This window comes from Periplaneta americana, chromosome 16 (genome assembly GCF_040183065.1).
Source record: "Periplaneta americana isolate PAMFEO1 chromosome 16, P.americana_PAMFEO1_priV1, whole genome shotgun sequence".
Taxonomy (NCBI): Eukaryota; Metazoa; Arthropoda; class Insecta; order Blattodea; family Blattidae; genus Periplaneta; species Periplaneta americana.
Window position 1 is genome coordinate 46,040,505 of NC_091132.1, and position 17,678 is coordinate 46,058,182.

At 35.0% G+C, this 17,678-nt stretch overlaps 1 protein-coding gene across 2 annotated transcripts in view; it reads right to left on the bottom strand.

The window, feature by feature from the left end:
- LOC138716215 (netrin receptor UNC5C-like) overlaps positions 1-17,678 on the bottom strand; it is a 901,985-nt gene that overhangs the window by 23,286 nt on the left and 861,021 nt on the right. For both annotated transcript variants that reach the window (XM_069849052.1, XM_069849051.1), the window contains one exon: positions 1,577-1,936. In XM_069849052.1, coding sequence (XP_069705153.1) covers positions 1,577-1,936 — 360 coding nt within the window. The remainder of the gene's footprint in view (positions 1-1,576; positions 1,937-17,678) is intronic.

Genomic DNA, 17,678 nt, shown 5'->3' on the forward strand with positions numbered 1-17,678 from the left:
GCGTGTAGCCAGGCGAGTAGTTAAGCTGGTAGCCAGGCGAGTAGCTAAGCTGGTAGCTAGGCGAGTAACTAAGCTGGTGTCTAGGCGAGTAGCTAAGCTGGTAGCTAGGTTGGTAGCTAGGCAGCAACGTATATAAATAGGTAGGTACCTAGGTAAGTAGCTAGGTAGGTGGGTAGGTAGATAGTTGGGTAGGTTGGTGGATGGACAGATAGATAGATAGATAGATAGATAGATAGATAGATAGATAGATAGATAGATAGATAGATAGATAGATAGATAGATAGATAGATAGATAGATAGATAGATAACAGAACAAGGAGAATATAAAGATGGTAGAAGAAAGAGAATATAACCAAAGAGAAAAATTGATACTTCAGGTAGCCATGTTGTGTCTCTATTTAAATGAAGTCCAATGAAGTTATGCGTCTGATGTTACTTACGCATTTGAATTGTATGTGCGCTTATCCTATAAAGTTCTATAATTGTTTACATCGGTTTGTATATTATTTTAGTGCGAAGTAGTGACAGTAGCCACTACCATAGCGCTGTGAAGAAGCAATATAAATAAAATAAAACAAGAGGCGCACTGAAATTGTCAAAATATTATTTTCGTAAGTCTTGCATTTACAAATCTAGCGCGTAAGATAGACCTACTGTAGGTATCCTTTTAATTTGAGTCATTTGATATAGAAACTTAAGAACATTACAACAATTTTTATAGAGTACCGGTAACTCTGTATTTTGAGATACAAACATAAATATAATATACTGTACACAGCATACTCTAGTATTTATTTCATTTTTGCGTATTTATCCGATGTGTCGCAGACCGCAGTATTTGAATGTTTAATTAAACAGTTTTGTGAGCTCTCAGATTTGTGTGCAAACTTTACATTATTCCTCTTTACCTAACTCCTTGCTATAATCCTAGATCATATATGTAACAGATAACTCATCACTATGTTAAAATCGGCAGTACTTTGAAGAGAACAACCGCCAGGATCGCCACCCGTCCGCCGTAAACGAACACGAGATGGCAGTACAGTCGCTAATGCAATTCAAATGGGAACTATGACGAGATTCCTTATGTAACAACTAGATGGCAGCGTAGTAAACCTGACAAAAGTTGTTAACGTTAAAGTCTATAAGGCCGACCTATCTGAGTATATATGATCTAGGCTATAATGTAGGCTACTATCAACAATGAACAAGAGTGACTTCCGATTTAAAAAAAAAGTGGTCTGAAAATCTATGACAAATATATTGCAAACATATAAAAGGAAATAACATATAGCGTACTTTAGCCTTTTCGATTTTTGAGATAGCCTGAAGGGCGATTCGGCGACTTGACAATTTTATTACTCGTCGATTGCCCCGCTCATGTAGCTAAATTGCGATAAATCGCCCAATCTGGCAACCCTGTGAGGGAAATGTTGATAAAAAGAGAATTTGGCGATGAGACCTGAGACTGAATGTTGAGTTTCAGCAGATATCCATATGAAAAAAAAAAGTCTAGTTTATTTCGTAATGGTTATTTAAAACATGCTTCACCAAATCTACAATAGATGGCACTTACATGAAGAACAAAAGCTGCTGATGCTGTGGTTGGAGTCAGAGTGCAGAGGTTTCTCGCTAGATGTCTCCACAGGCGGAGTGGCAGTGACGGGACAACTGCTGCTGTCCATGGAGTGGCTGGACGTGGAGGGGGAGGTGGGGTGCTCCCCGGGGGGACTGCTGAGATGGGGCACGTCGTAGTGGTGCTCGCTGCAAGAGCGGGACAACCCGTGTTTGGAGTTGGGGGGGTCCGAGTATGGGTACTCGTAGCAGGGGGGCACCGACACGCCCACCACCGTCTGCGTGAGATCCGGCTGCTGCGAAGGGTGCTGTAGTGACAGACTCTTCTTGTCGTGCTCCGGAAAGTACTCCGGCTGGTACTCTGCAAACAGTGCCAACGTGTGTCCAGAGTTGAGGAACAACTTGTATGAGAATCGTGGATAAGAAGGAGATGACGGTGAGAGCGGGAAAGGAGGAAAATAGAGGACAAAGAAAGGAAGGGGACAAGGAGGAAAAGAACATGATGGACAGCAATAAATATTTAGGTGAGGGGTTTGGACTTTTTCCATTGCTGGTTGTCACAATCAAAAAATTAAGACAACGTTTCGAAGGGTGGTTCTCCCTTCGTCTTCAGGTGGAAGGAAGTAGGGAAGAGAAAAAACCTATTGTTGGGATCGTTACGTACAGTTATTCTGTATGACTGATCGTCGGTTCCTGGCTTCGGTGGAGATTATAATTAAGAAAGACCCGAAGTCATTTGCAGTATGCTGGCACTAAAACCAAACGGGATAAAGAACATGGGCGTGAAGTGGCTAAAAATTTTTTTTCAGTTCCCCACCCCCTCCTTTTGTGTGTCTTTCATCAATTTTTTAGCCACTTCACGCCCATGTTCTTTATCCCGTTTGGTTTTAGTGCCAGCATACTGCAAATGACTTCGGGTCTTTCTTAATTATAATCTCCACCGAAGCCAGGAATCGACGATCAGTCATACAGAATAGCTGTACGTAACGATCCCAACAATAGCTTTTTTCTCTTCCCTACTTCCTTCCACCTGAAGACGAAGGGAGAACCACCCTTCGAAACGTTGTCTTAATTTTTTGATTGTGACAACCAGCAATGGAAAAAGTCCAAACCCCTCACCTAAACATTAACAATCCACCATTGCTTTCCAACCCCTCATTTCGATCAGCAATAAAATACGTGGTAAAGAAGGAGACAAAAAGAAACGAGAGGAAAAAGATTAAGACAATCATGACAAAAGATAGTGAGAAAGGAATAGACGAAGGACGAGGGCAAGAAGGAAATGAACATGTTGATAATGGAGAACAAGATGAACATGACAAAGAAGCGAAACAGAAAAAAATACGAGTAAAAGATTAAAACAATTATGGCAAACGATGCTGAGGTAGAGATGACGAGGGGTGATGTCAAGAAGAAAAGGAATGTGTTGATAAAGAAGAGCAAGAACAGAACCATGATATAGAAAGGGAACAGAAAGAAAATCCGAAGAAATGACTATTTATGGTAACGAAGGGCGAGGACAATGAGGAAAAAAACATATTCATAAAGGAAAAAGAAAACAGAAACCTGATAGTGAAGGGGAACAAAGAAAGATGAGACAAATATTAAGAAAATTATGGCAAATGATGACGAAGAAGGAATATACATAAAAAGAAAAGGAATATAGTGATGAAGGAGAACAAGAACATAAGCATGATAAAGAAGGTGAACAGAAAGAAAAGACGAGGAAAAGATTAACCCTTAAACTGGCAAACGTCATTTTCTCACACTAGTTTATTAAACCGTGTCGGACTGTAAAGAAAACAACTATCGCAATGTCCATATTTTATATGTTGTGCTATATTATAGTGAAATTTTAATTTTCCTACCAATTTTTGTCTATTGTTCTATCAAAATTATAGCATATAGCCTATTGATCTGTTGTATCCTATAGGATACATTGCCAATTTAAGGGTTAAGACAATTGTGGGAAATGATACAGAGGTAGAGATAGACGAAGGGCGACTCAAGAAGAAAGGGAACGTATTGATAAAGGAGAGCAATAACAGAACCATGATATAGAAAGGGAAAACTAAGGAAAGACGAAATTATTAGGGCAATAATTACGGTAAAGGTTATAAGGAAGGAATAGGCGAAGGGCGAGAACAAGAAGAAAAAGAACTTGTTGGTTAAGAAGAAGAAACATGTGATAAAGAAGAATAAACAAAAAGATCAATGGGTAGGACAAGAAGTAGAAGATGCAGGAAAAAGAGAAGAGAAATGATGAAAAAATCATAATGATATGACATAATAAGACAGATGGAAGAGGATGATGATAAGAATAGGAAAAGAGAAGAAAAATAATGCAGATAAAATTGAGAAATAGGAGGCGCCTATGTTTTAGAGGAAGAAGATGGCTAGGATGATAAAGGAAGTATAATAAGAAATATAACAAAAGCAAGGAGATAACAGAAATAACCAGAAAGGAGCAGAAGCAATATAAGAGAAGGAAAACAAAATAAGAGGGAAAAAGAATGCGGTGATAAATGAAGAAAAGAAAAAGGTAGAAAAGAAAGGGATGATGATAATGATGGCAGTGATGACGAGCGATAGAATATTATAACAAAATGGAAGAGAAAGCGAGGAGATACATAACCATGCCAAATTGTATACAACATGAAGAAACACTTTTTTATTTCTGCGAATATTTTGGCCTTCTAGAATTTTCAGCAAATTGGCATTTTTCATAATTAACATTATAATATTATACGTAATTAGTCTTTGTAGTTCTAGTATATTCTTAATTATTGCAAGTTTGCCTCTCGAATCAAGTATGCATTGGGAAATACAGCGGCCAATAATTTATGTTTACATACGCACACTAAAACCCTTGCAAGAAGAGAATCGATTTCTGACAGCTCTCTAGCGTCTATTTTTTAACTTCATTCTACCAACAAATTCTTATTAAATATCTTAGTCTTACTTATCAATAGATGAATGCTTTTATATCACCTTAATGTATTACATATTTTTTTTGGACAAACGTTTTAGCTATATTTAGCATCATCAGGTCTATATTGTATTTATGATTCAACACATTACTGATAAATAAATAAAGTTAAAATAAATGTGACAAAATATATTCAAAGTTAAAATAAATGATCATACGTATTGGTCATACCAGTGAACCCTATTCGTTTCAAATTGTAAATTTGTGGAAAGTAAATTTACATTTTGTGAATAATAAGATCTGTTAATTGATTGTTACCATAGAATTTAGTTTTCTTACATTTACTTGCACATAAAAGTTAAAATTACATAATTACTATAAAAATGTGTAGTATGCATATATTGACATTGATGATCGCTTCACAACTGCAATAGTAATACCATCTACCGAGTACATCGTCAAATTGAAGTTGTAACATCAATGTCAATATAGCCTATGCACACTACACATATTTATCGTAATTATATAATTTTAACATTTCATGTACATGTAAATGTAAGAAAACTATATAGCATGATTTAATGATAACAATCAATTAACAGATCTTATTATTCACAAAATGTACTTTCCACAAATTTACAATTTAAAACCAATAAGGTACAATGGTAAGATATTTATTTTAAATTTGAATTTTTAATATTTTTTTGATATATATTTTAATTTTTTTATTTGCCTGTAATATGTTCAACCATAAATACAACATGGACCTGAGGATGCTAAATATAGCGAAAACGTTTGTCCAAAAAAATATGTAATGCATTAAGGTGCTATAAAAAAGCATTCACCTACTGATAAGTAAGACTGAAATATTTTAATAAGAAATTGTGTTTCAACAATATTTAACTGAACAGAAAAATGACTTTGAAAATTCTCTATAATTGGAAGTGGCATCTAAGAAGATCTAATTAATAAAAAACTCTTATCTCTTCAAAAGAAAGCGCCTCTTTGACACCGCCTGGGTATTAAATGAACGCTCCGATTATACTATAGCTAGTATTTCTAGATTCTATATCAACCTCATAAAAGTTGTCACAATATTACATTAATTGAAAATAAAACCGAAATTCCTTAACTGTTGCAATTCATTTTGATAATGACAATCTCACAAAAATAAAATAGACAATCTATGAACGATGGTCCCGAGTGATGTTCCAGCGATCAGCGCTGTAATAAATTATACCGAAGCTTTTAGAGTTCTCGTTACAAAATAACGTGTCAAATTAGTGGAGATAAAGTGAATAGGACAAAATAAAGCAGAATGGATATTGAATTATTGTTTGTAGACGCGGGTGAGTTCACAAATCACACAACAATGCCATGAGCGTCATCGTACGGAACCAATGAGTCGAGACAATTAGAAGTGCAGGCGCAATTCATTACCACGGAGTCACGGGACATTTCATTCGCGGCGCTACAACGTGAACAGCTTGCCAATAAAACAAAATACATCCAACAGCAAATGGTCTTTCCTAGTGCATAGCTTTGTGTGGGTCCTTAAAAAAAGAACGCATACCGACCAAGATAAATGACTCAGGAAGACTGTGAATCACTTGTGGATCCGAAATAAGATAGCGACCTCAAATCTACCACTGACTAATTGTGATAAATTTACTGTGAGCGGAGTTTTTTTTAAGTACTTGGCTAAAACCGCAAATATCTAACAATTCTAGGAAATAAACAGAGAGCTCACACATTAGATTTATGTAGGTACTTTCACGAAGAATTCACCGATCTTTCTCAACCACTAAGTAAAGATAATAATTCGTTATAGAAGCCACAAAATTTATCTAGCGAAAGAAAAGAATATCGTCACATGTAACAAAAAGATACAATATAACAAGTAGTAGAACATGTAAGTTAAAGTCCTGAGATATAATATTTTATTTATGTATTTGACTGCAGTACGTTACAATGTTGAATTACAGCATTGACCTCCGGTCATAGATATAATATACGTACGTATACTAAGATCTCTAGCTACAAAATCAACGTTTTTGGCTTTTAATACGGTTAACTTCCTACGAAATATGAAATATAGTCGTACCATAGTCTAGTATATATAGTCGTGAAGTTCAATACGTAGTAAATAAGCAAACATTAGATAGTTGCTCACCACTAGGATCGCTAATATCGCCTCGTTACAGGCAATGCAAAATAGTACCGTCACATTCTATTGTTTCTAGCACCCTCAAAACTCAAGCTTCGTGACTGTATATAGTAGACTTAACAGTGTTACATACTCTATAATACAAGTTTAACGTTCGAACAGGAAAAAAAAGCCAATAAATAATTACACACAATTCAACATTTTTCAGTGTGTTCTGATATTCATGTAAACACAAATAAAATGTATCCTGCTGCACGTAGTATTCCGAATGTTTACAAAATTTTCTTTTCTTTTACGTTGGAGATTAGGGGCAGACAAACAATGAATATACATTACTAGATTAGACAGACAGACAGACAGACAGACAGACAGAGAAAGAAAGACAACAACAACAATAATAATAATAATAATAATAATAATAATAATAATAATAATAATAATAATAATAATAATAATTTATTTATTTATACTGGCAGAACTATGGCCATAGGCCATAGGCCTCTTACACTCTACAAGGTCACAAAGTATACAAGCATTGAAATTTAGCAAAAAGTTAAAGTACAGAATACTAACATATTACAAAAAATAATAGCATAACAAAATCGGCACTAAACAATATGAAAATAATACCATAATAGAAAAAAGGAAGTAAAATACAAATCTAAAGATTGGAATATAATAAAAGCAACTCAATACGAATAGTTAACAGGGAAAACGTAAGGAAGAATACAACAAAAGGAATGTAATAAAATAATAAAAAGAAGAAAAAATACGAAATTTAAATAAAATTCACAATAAAAAGGCTATGATAATAAATTCACCTGGTGATCAAGAGAAAAAAAAACGAAAAGGGAGAAAAAGAAATATTATTTTACAAAACTGTCGCAGATAAAAGGGCTTATAATTGAAGGGAATCTAAATTGAAAACGTGCAATTTTAGTTCATTTTTGAAACTAGATAATATCCGACAGTCTCTGACATGTTGTGGTAGAGAGTTCCGGAAATGAGCTGCAGAGACGGTGTAAGATGAAGTGTAGGAGGATGTCCTGTGTTTAGGAATGGAGAGTGTGATGTGGTGTTGTGAGCGAGTATCTATTTCGTGATATGAGGACAAATATTGAAAACGAGAAGCTAAGTAGCTAGGGTTAGAGTTCTGAAGAATATTGAAGACTAACATGAGAGAGAGAATAGTTCTTCGCTCTTTGAGACGAACCCAGGACAACATATTTAGTGAAGGTGAGATATGGTCAGATCTACGGACGTTGCAAATAAATCGAACACATGCATTATGAATATGCTGTAGTCTTTCTTTCAGTCTTATGTTAAGATCAGTGTAGAGAGTGTCACAGTAATCAAAATGAGGCATCAGGAGCTACTGTACTAAATTCTTCTTGAGAACCAACGGAAGGAAATTTCGGATTCTTTTCAGTGTGTGAATTTTCATAAAAATTATTTTACATGTGTGTGTGTGATTTGAATATTCCAACTTAAGTTTTTGTCCAAATAAATTCCTAGATTTTTTTACTGTATCACTGTAAGGGATAATAGTTTCATTCATTTTAACAGGAGATAAGTGACCTGTGTTTAATTTACTTAACAGTGGTTGATGTCCTATTATAATTGCCTGTGATTTCTCAGAGTTCATTGATCTAGATTTTTTTGCCCATGAAATAACTGATTTTAGGTCATTGTTAACTTCATTTATTGCGTAATTTAGTGCCGGTGTAGGTGCAGAGATAGATGGACGGATAGATAGATAGATAGATAGATAGATAGATAGATAGATAGATAGATAGATAGATAGATAGATAGATAGATAGATAGATAGATAGATAGATAGATAGATAGATAGATAGATAGATGGGTGGGTGGTTGGGTGGGTGGATGGGTGGGCGGGCGGGCGGACGGACGGACGGACGGACGGAAGGACGGACAGACAGACAGACAGACAGAGACAGACAGATAGATAGATAGATAGATAGATAGACAGACAGATAGATAGATAGATAGATAGATGGATGGATGGATGGATGGATAGACAGATAGATAGATAGATAGATAGATAGATAGATAGATAGATAGATAGATAGATAGATAGATAGATAGATAGATAGATAGATAGATAGATAGATAGATAGATAGATAGATAGATAGAGAGATGGGTGGGTGGGTGGGTGGGTGGGAGGATGGGCGGACGGACGGCCGGACGGCCGGACAGACAGACAGATGATTAGATAGATAGATAGATAGATAGATAGATAGATAGATAGATAGATAGATAGATAGATAGATAGATAGATAGATAGATAGATAGATAGATAGATAGATAGATAGATAGATAGATAGATAGATAGATGGGTGGATGGATGGATGGATGGTACGTAGATAGATAGGTAGACAGACAGACAGACAGATAGATAGATAGATAGATAGATAGATAGATAGATAGATAGATAGATAGATAGATAGATAGATAGATAGATAGATAGATAGATAGATGGGTGGATGGATGGATGGATGGTACGTAGATAGATAGGTAGACAGACAGACAGACAGATAGATAGATAGATAGATAGATAGATAGATAGATAGATAGATAGATAGATAGATAGATAGATAGATAGATAGATAGATAGATAGATAGATAGATAGATAGATGGGTGGATGGATGGAAGGATGGTACGTAGATAGATAGGTAGACAGACAGATAGATAGATAGATAGATAGATAGATAGATAGATAGATAGATAGATAGATAGATAGATAGATAGATAGATAGATAGATAGATAGATAGATAGATAGATAGATAGATAGATAGATAGATCTTCTTCTCAGTTTGACAAATGCAGAATGGTTCGTGGGGAACGCAACACACACAGCGCCACGTGGAAGTTCTCTCTGTCTCTCTCTACGCGTCGTCTTCATAAATACGTCATCGCTGCTTAATTTCTGACTATTACAATCGTAAATTGACAAAGATTAGATTGTGCATGTGAAATACCAGGCACGCGCACCGGACGGACGGACGTCGTCGTGTTTTATTGAACAAGTGGAAGCGATGCCAGGCAGTTCTACTCCAAATTACGTAACTTCAGCAAAGTTGGAGGGATAGTCTCAATTCAGATAGAAGGGGGATACAATAACAGTTTGAATATCTTCTCTTCATCAAGTTCCATATACGTTTCTAGACGTTGGCGCCATTTCTAGATGTTCCCGTCTGTTACTTATCCCACAGGACATTATTACATCCAGAAGACCCAGGGTCAGAATGCAAAGCAATGAAGGGTTGAATACCAAGTCGCAGAAATACGATTCCCTCGAACGATTATTGCGAAATGCAGGTTAACTGGTCATCATAAAATACTTGGATTAGGTCTGGTAGCCAGTTCCGTTTCCAAAATATAGGTCTAACCTTCCGTTAGCGCAACAGTTTGAGCATCGGCTTTGGCTTTCAGTATTCGAGATCAGAGTTAAAATATCGGCTAGGTAAAGTGGAATCTGCAATGGTAATGAGAACAGACTGTGTTTAAAAAGGATATCGCTGGATTCTCCCGTTTACCCTACCAGCATTTTACCATTTCATTCACAAAGTTGCCCTTATTCTTGCATTGCTCTGTGTTATGACTTCCTCTTACGAGCCTTACATTGTACCACAGTCTACTACATACAGTCACGAAGCTTGAGTTTTGAGGGTGCTAGAAACAATAGACTGTGACGGTTCTATTTTGCATTGCCTGTAATGAGGCGATATTAGCGATCCTAGTGGTGAGCAACTACCTAATGTTTGCATAGTTACTATGTATTGAGCTTCGCGACTGTATATACTAGACTGTGATTGTACGCTAGCTAAGATAAAGACTTACGGGAAGAACAGAGTAACATAGGATAAGTACAGTCTCTATGGCATGAATGTTCTTGCTGTTTCGGGGAATAAGTAGGCTACAAGCAACAATAATTTCTTTTTTGGTGGCTGACAATTGGCTGAAAATTGGCTTCCCGTATGAGCAAATGAAAACAATTTTGTTCCCTCGCGGGAAGGACTGCTACCCCTTTCTTTCAATAACTGTCCCCCATCCGGTATATTAAAGAACTGTGTCTGTTTTGCAGACAGTTTTCCTGGACAAAATAAGAACAACACACTAATCAAATTCTTAATGGTAATAAGTGCTCAGAAACATTTCTTCAACATCATACTTTTCTCCATCTTGTGATTAACAAATTTTCAAAATAATTTTGTTCAACAATTGCAATAAGGTTATTTTATGACTTTGGTATAAATACATTTAGTTAAAGATGTTTACTGTTCTCCAACCAGGAGATCAACCGTGAAAGGAATGTGCTTACTATTGCGTCATCTGTTGGAGCGAAGTAGATAGATAATATTACCGTTATAACGTCAGTTTAAAAACCATGCGCTGTCCTGCACATGTTATTTCCTGTATGGAGAGATTAAAAGACCAGGAGATTAACACTGATCTAATTTTGTAACTAGGGTAGTACCAATATGTGTGTATCAATGTTATTGTTTGTGCTGTGAGAGCTAGCCAATACAGATACGAGTACCCACGTGTGTGACCTTATGACATCTTATGACATCAACATTCATCCACAGCATTACCCCGCTTCGTCTCAGTCCCCAAAGACTTTCTCGTGGTTGGAGTACAGTAGGTGTCAATAACCTAATAATTATGATGCAGGATTGAAGTTAATTTGCAGAACAACTTAAGTCCTGAATATAATTAAATTTTTTACGACCTGAAGAAGAGTACAAAAGTATGAATTTTTATCCTAAAACTATTTTTCTTACATATCTCTTACATATAATAGTACATTATGCAACGAGCCTATAATGGTAGTAATTAAGACGCAAGTATGGATATTTATGAAACGAGCGCAAGCGAGTTTCATAATATTCATAGGAGCGTCTTAATTACCATTATAGGCAAGTTTCATACGACTTTTTATGCTCGACCATATTTCTAACTTGAAATTATTCAGATGTATACATTTTATTTGTATCTGACAAGATCGGAAGTGACCTTGTTCTAGGTCGTGAATTGTGAGATGTGCGCAGACGCGAAAGTATTGATTTTTTCCGAGGAACAATAATGTCATTGACCTTGATGTAATCCCGTTAAACTTGATAATATTATATTATAACCTTGATTATTGAATTCGACATTGAAAAACGAGATGACAAATTGAATTTATTTGAATATTATTTACAATTAACGCTAATTATTATAGTAACAGAACATAACCTTCTGCGACAGTATTGGATTTCCAGCCTCCGTGACTTTTCGCTAATTCTCTTTCGATTGCATATCCGAGAATAATCGATACTTGCGGTTTTATAACGGTACAAAGCTGACTTGTCATTGGCTGAACACCTGTAAGCTGAGTTGTCATTGGCTGAACACCTGTACTTTAATGAGTAGGTGTACTTTAATGACATGCATTAAAGGACTGCTACCAGGTGTATAATTACTACATTTCGGCATGGTCGAGCATAAAAAATTATATTGTAACAATATATGGTTCAGCGAAGCCAAAAACAGCTTTCTTTAATTTTCTCAAAACTACTTCTAAGGACTTAAGTCTTTTGCAAATTCACCATTCATTTATATTGTGGAAGTGAGGTCAAGAGGTCACACGGTAGGTGCACCGTTGCTGTTTTTTGTATCCGCCCTCCAGATTCATCGTATATGCTAACGGAGCCCTTTCAATTACGATCCTTCCCCTACTCGGAGCCTTGCATTGTTCCATGCTTGCCTGACCTCCAAGCCTAATAAACAAGCCTATATGAAACTGTTTACTCTTTCATAATGACACGCAATTAAACATGTTCGTATTTCATAGAGGGAGTAAAAAAAAAATAAAGAAAGAGCAGTGAAAGGAAAATATATATACCTCATTTGTCATTTCATACAGCAAAACCTATATATATTGTCGCCACGGTAACCCACACACAACAACTCCTATTAAAATGCCAAACATATTCCAGCCTCTATTTTCAAAACTAGAACCCACCCCCCAAAAATAAAACCGTTGAAAAGTGAGTGACACGGGGCCTAATTATAAATGCCAGACAGAGAGAGAAAGCGGAGTGAGGGGGGAGGAACCTTACCGGCACGTGTGAAGAGAGGAAATAGGGGGGAGTTGAAGCTGTGCACTGAAATCTGACAGTTTGTTGGTTTAATGAGGTGCAAGGGGGTGTGTTGGGGTGGTCTAGGGTGTCGCGAAGGCTATCACGACCTCTGACAGCCACACGGTACAGACACCCCCAAAATACCCACCAACTGCAGTACCACGTTGTGTTTCAGAGTGTAGTAACGAGGTTAATTACATATGAAGATGATTCTCCGAGATGCAATGCCACTTACTGAGCTTGTTCACAGGAATTTCCATTTTCGGGGAAATATTACCATTGCTCTAACAATAAAAGAAATAAAGAGAACTAATAAACACTTTGCTTAAAATTCTAGGAAATTTTACGGTTTATAAATACAGTTAAACTTGGTCATACCGCCATCGAAGGGATTGCAGAAATTATGTCAAACTGTAAGTGTGTTGCTATAAAAAAATAAATGCAGAAAATGAAATTCAATTAAAACATACACCACAATATTACGTAGGTATTTTGTACGGAACTATAATTTAATTATAGACCTACAATATAATTTTTAATAATACATTATGCAACGAGCCTATAATGATAGTAATTAAGACGCGAGTATGTTTGTTTATGAAACGAGCGCAAGCGAGTTTCATAATTTTCATACGAGCGTCTTAATTACCATTATAGGCAAGTTTCATACGACTTTTTATGCTCGACCATATTTCTAACGTGAAATTATTCAGAAGTATTGATTTTATTTGTATCTGACTGAAGATCGGAAGTGACCTTGTGCATAGCTCGTATATTGTGAGATGTGCGCAGACGCGAAAGTATTGATTTTTTCCGAGGAACAATAATGTTATTGACCTTGATGTAATGTAAAGAATAACATGAACTAATTTTGATATAACCTGGAAATTGATTTAGAATTTAAAAACGAGATGACAAATTAAATTTATTTGAATATTATTTACATTTAACGCTAATTATCAGAATATAACCTTCTGCGATAGTATTGGATTTCCAGCCTCCGTGACGTTTCCCTCGTTGTCTTTCGATTGCATCTCCGAGAATAATCGAAAACCTGAACTTTAATGAATAGGTGTACTTTAATGACATGCATTAAAGGACTGCTACCAGGTGTATAATTACTACATTTCGGCATGGTCGAGCATAAAATAATCTGCACCAATGTTTTATTACTATCCTGAAAAATAAAATCATTGTATTGGAATTTGTATTTAACAAAAACTGGTAAATTTTTTGTAATATTATGTTCTTACTATATGGAATGACACACTAAGTTAAAAGAACCAAGGTGTAGGACTACTAAATAAATAAAACATAGTGCAAATTTAAGCCCAAGATATAACAACAAAATCATAAAAAGAAATCCTTCACCTTATTAATACTAATAAGTTATTAATTAATTATTTTAAGAGAAAAGTAAAATCCATACTTCGGACCAATCCAACAGAAATTTACTCCTAACGCCATTTAAAGTCTTAAATAGTAGACTACAACTTTTTTTTTGACAATGCACGTCTGTTCTAAGATTTTTTTCCACTGCGTTCTAAGATTTTTTTCCACTGCATCTCCGAGCAGCAGCTTTGTTCATTCGGAAGGTACTTTTCTATGTCTTCTTTCACCTTCATTATTAAGTTAGATCACTTATAGTTTATGAATTAATTTAAATTATTTATCTACGTTTAAGTTCATTTGTATAACTGTGTCTTACGTTCTACAATATTGTATTTTTGTATAATAATATATTTATATTTATATTGTAGAAAACAGTCAAATACAGAGTAAAATATTGTACTATAATTTAGAGTATTAAAATACATACCACACTCACAATTATTAAGAACTTAGGTTGAAGAAATCTGTAATTTTGTGTTATAAATTTTAGAAGAAATAAAGTACTCTAATACAATAAAATATTAATTGACTTACTGAAATTCTATTTCACTAATGTTAGCTTCAACAAAACATTTGAACGGAGCCGCCATTTTCAGTTGACTGTCTATGCTGTAAACAAATGACGTTCGCAAAACATGTTTTATAGTACCGTAAAGAATTTTCAGTTTGAAATGTTGGCAAACAAAGAAACAAATGGTAGGAAGGTGATAAAACAGGAGAAAGCATATAAGATTAGAAGAAATACAGTACTCTAATACAATAAAATATACATTAATTTGACTTATTAAAATTCTATTTCACTAATGTTACCTTCACCAAAATGTTTGAACGAGCCGCCATTTTCAGTCGACTATCTATGCGCGAAACAAATTACAATCACAAAGCATGTTTTATAGTACCGTAAAGAATTTGGAGTTTGAAATGTCAGCAAACAAAAAAACAAATGCTAGGGTAGTGATAAAAGCAAACAAATGCTAGGGAAGCGATACAATTAAACAAATGCTAGGGAAGCGATAAAATTGTGCGATAAACAGTCATGATTGGTTGAAAGACGTCCTTTCGTACCGTTTTATTGGTCAAAAGTAGTATGACGTAGTAAAAGTGTAATAGTCAATTTAAAACAAAATGGAATAAAATGAGAAATAGCATACAACCTAATCGGAGTCTTTTATGACCACGAGTCGGAATTTGCAAAACTTATTGTTTTTCTGCATCTAAAGTCTGATTAGTGTAATATTTAGGTAATCGGCGATGTATGCAATTGAGGAGGAAAGAAACTGGCTACCCTACCCCATTATCTCCTGGCCTAGTTGCCTCATAAGTGGTGCAATGTTGGTATCACTTTTGAGGTTCAGACCTGTCTTAGGACAGTTGACTAACAATAACAATCATAAAGAGATGTGTGTTCATATAATGCACAATGGACAAAGAATCGTAAACCACCTGATTACTCAGTCGATTAAAGGACTTGCCATCTTAGTGAAATATAACTTAAAAAAACTCCCGTGTGAGCAGTTGTAAGCATACCAGATGAAATCATCGCCACGAGCTGCTATCAATTTCTGGCAAGCTGATGAGGCGACGCCGTTAAAACTCGTCATCGACTTTATTGATATTCTACTCCACCTATCGTTTTGTAATATCCTGTATAATATTTCTCCGTGTCCGCAGAGCTGTATTATACTAACGTCGGCATCCTTTAAAGAGGAAGAATATACGTCACTGTTGCTTGTGAAGGTAGACTATAAATAAAACTAAGGAATGGGAATGAAGGGGAATCCCCGTTACTGAAGCCGCATAATGTCTCCGAGGTGGTATGAAAACAGGATACAATTTAATAGCCCTGACGTTCTGGGTGGTGTAGTGGTTACGGTATTAGTAGTTGGATCCGAGATTGGCGGGCATTAAAATTGCTTAATCGCGTACATGTATCGCATATTAAATATGCCAATTTTATTTCTAAAAGACTTAGAGATTCTGAGAAATTTCTATTTTCTTGTTCACAATAATTATTATAGATCCATTTATTTATTTCATAATTGTTTGCATATCATTTTCACCAGAACAAGACACCAGTATTATCTTAAAGCTAACATCTGATCCATTGTTATGAATAGGATTTGTTTTTGTTTAGTTTTCTGAGACGTCTTAAATTTGAAAATCTTAAGTCGTCGAATAATATCTATGTTACTTGGTTGAATCAACAACATTCTAACAAATAAGTCTATTTGCTAGTGCTGTTGATCGATCAAAATATTTAATCGATTAAATATTTGAATTTAATACACAATTATTGTTAAATTTAACTTGTGTTCGGTGATAAGCATAGTATAAAATGTTGTATATCTGTATATATTGTATCGTTATATTACAAAACAACTATATTTTAATTACTTACTAACATATTTATTATGAGGCTTATAATTTATTGTCTAAATTTCTCCGGGAATTTTTGAGACAAACATAAATAACAAAAAGTATGAAGATTCACCTAGTTAATACTGCTTCACGTTTAGTAACAATGTTTCCTGCATCACTAAACACGAAAAAACTTTTTTCTGTCAAGCACTTCACCACAATCGTTCAATTTAAATCCAAACGTTTCACCCAGTTTATCTCTCAAATTCTCATATGATATAATGGGGTTTACACTTTTCACAAACCACAGAAAACTGATTTTTCTTTTCTTTATCAAACTAAACACACAACCTCCATATACAAACTCAGTACAGAAACTGTAACTGCAAAACTACAGCGGTCGAAACAGAAGACTGGCCCCTATTGTAATCGAATTACCACCTCATCTCACTACATCTCGCCAAAATATTATAAAAAATTGCACAAAATTGTAAAAATTGTAGAAAATTACTAAATTGTAAAACTATAAAAATTTGTAAAAATTGGTAATTGTAATATTGTAAAATTTTGACTTGTTCCACATCTTAAAGCTTCATTGCTCATGTAAGATCTATGGAATAAAATAAATGAATGAATGAATGAATGAACGAATGAATGAAATAAAAAGAGAAGAAGGTAGTTACGCTCTCACTTGCACACAGTGTAGACATAGCTATTTAAAAGGGATGAGGAGGACGATTCCCTGAAAAGTATGTATTTCATATGCTAGAAAGATGAGCTGACAACAAGGTGGAAGTTTTCTTGGAAAATCATAAAACTTAATGAGGTTTCGCATTGTGTTTCAACTTTCAATAGAGGTAGACTAGGTCACTGTCCTCATATTTCCATCTCTTTCTGAAGTGTTTGAGCAAAAATTTTCCCTGCTCTACAGTTAGAAAATAACAGTACTATTGTATTTTTAAGTAAGCAATTTCCGAGAGAGGAGTATTGTCGCAATTTTTAGTATGAGTTTGTATTAAGAAAATAATAATTAATATCAACTACAACCGATTAATTTTAATCTACTCGATTATTTGATTAAATATTTTGATCGATTAATCTTACAATA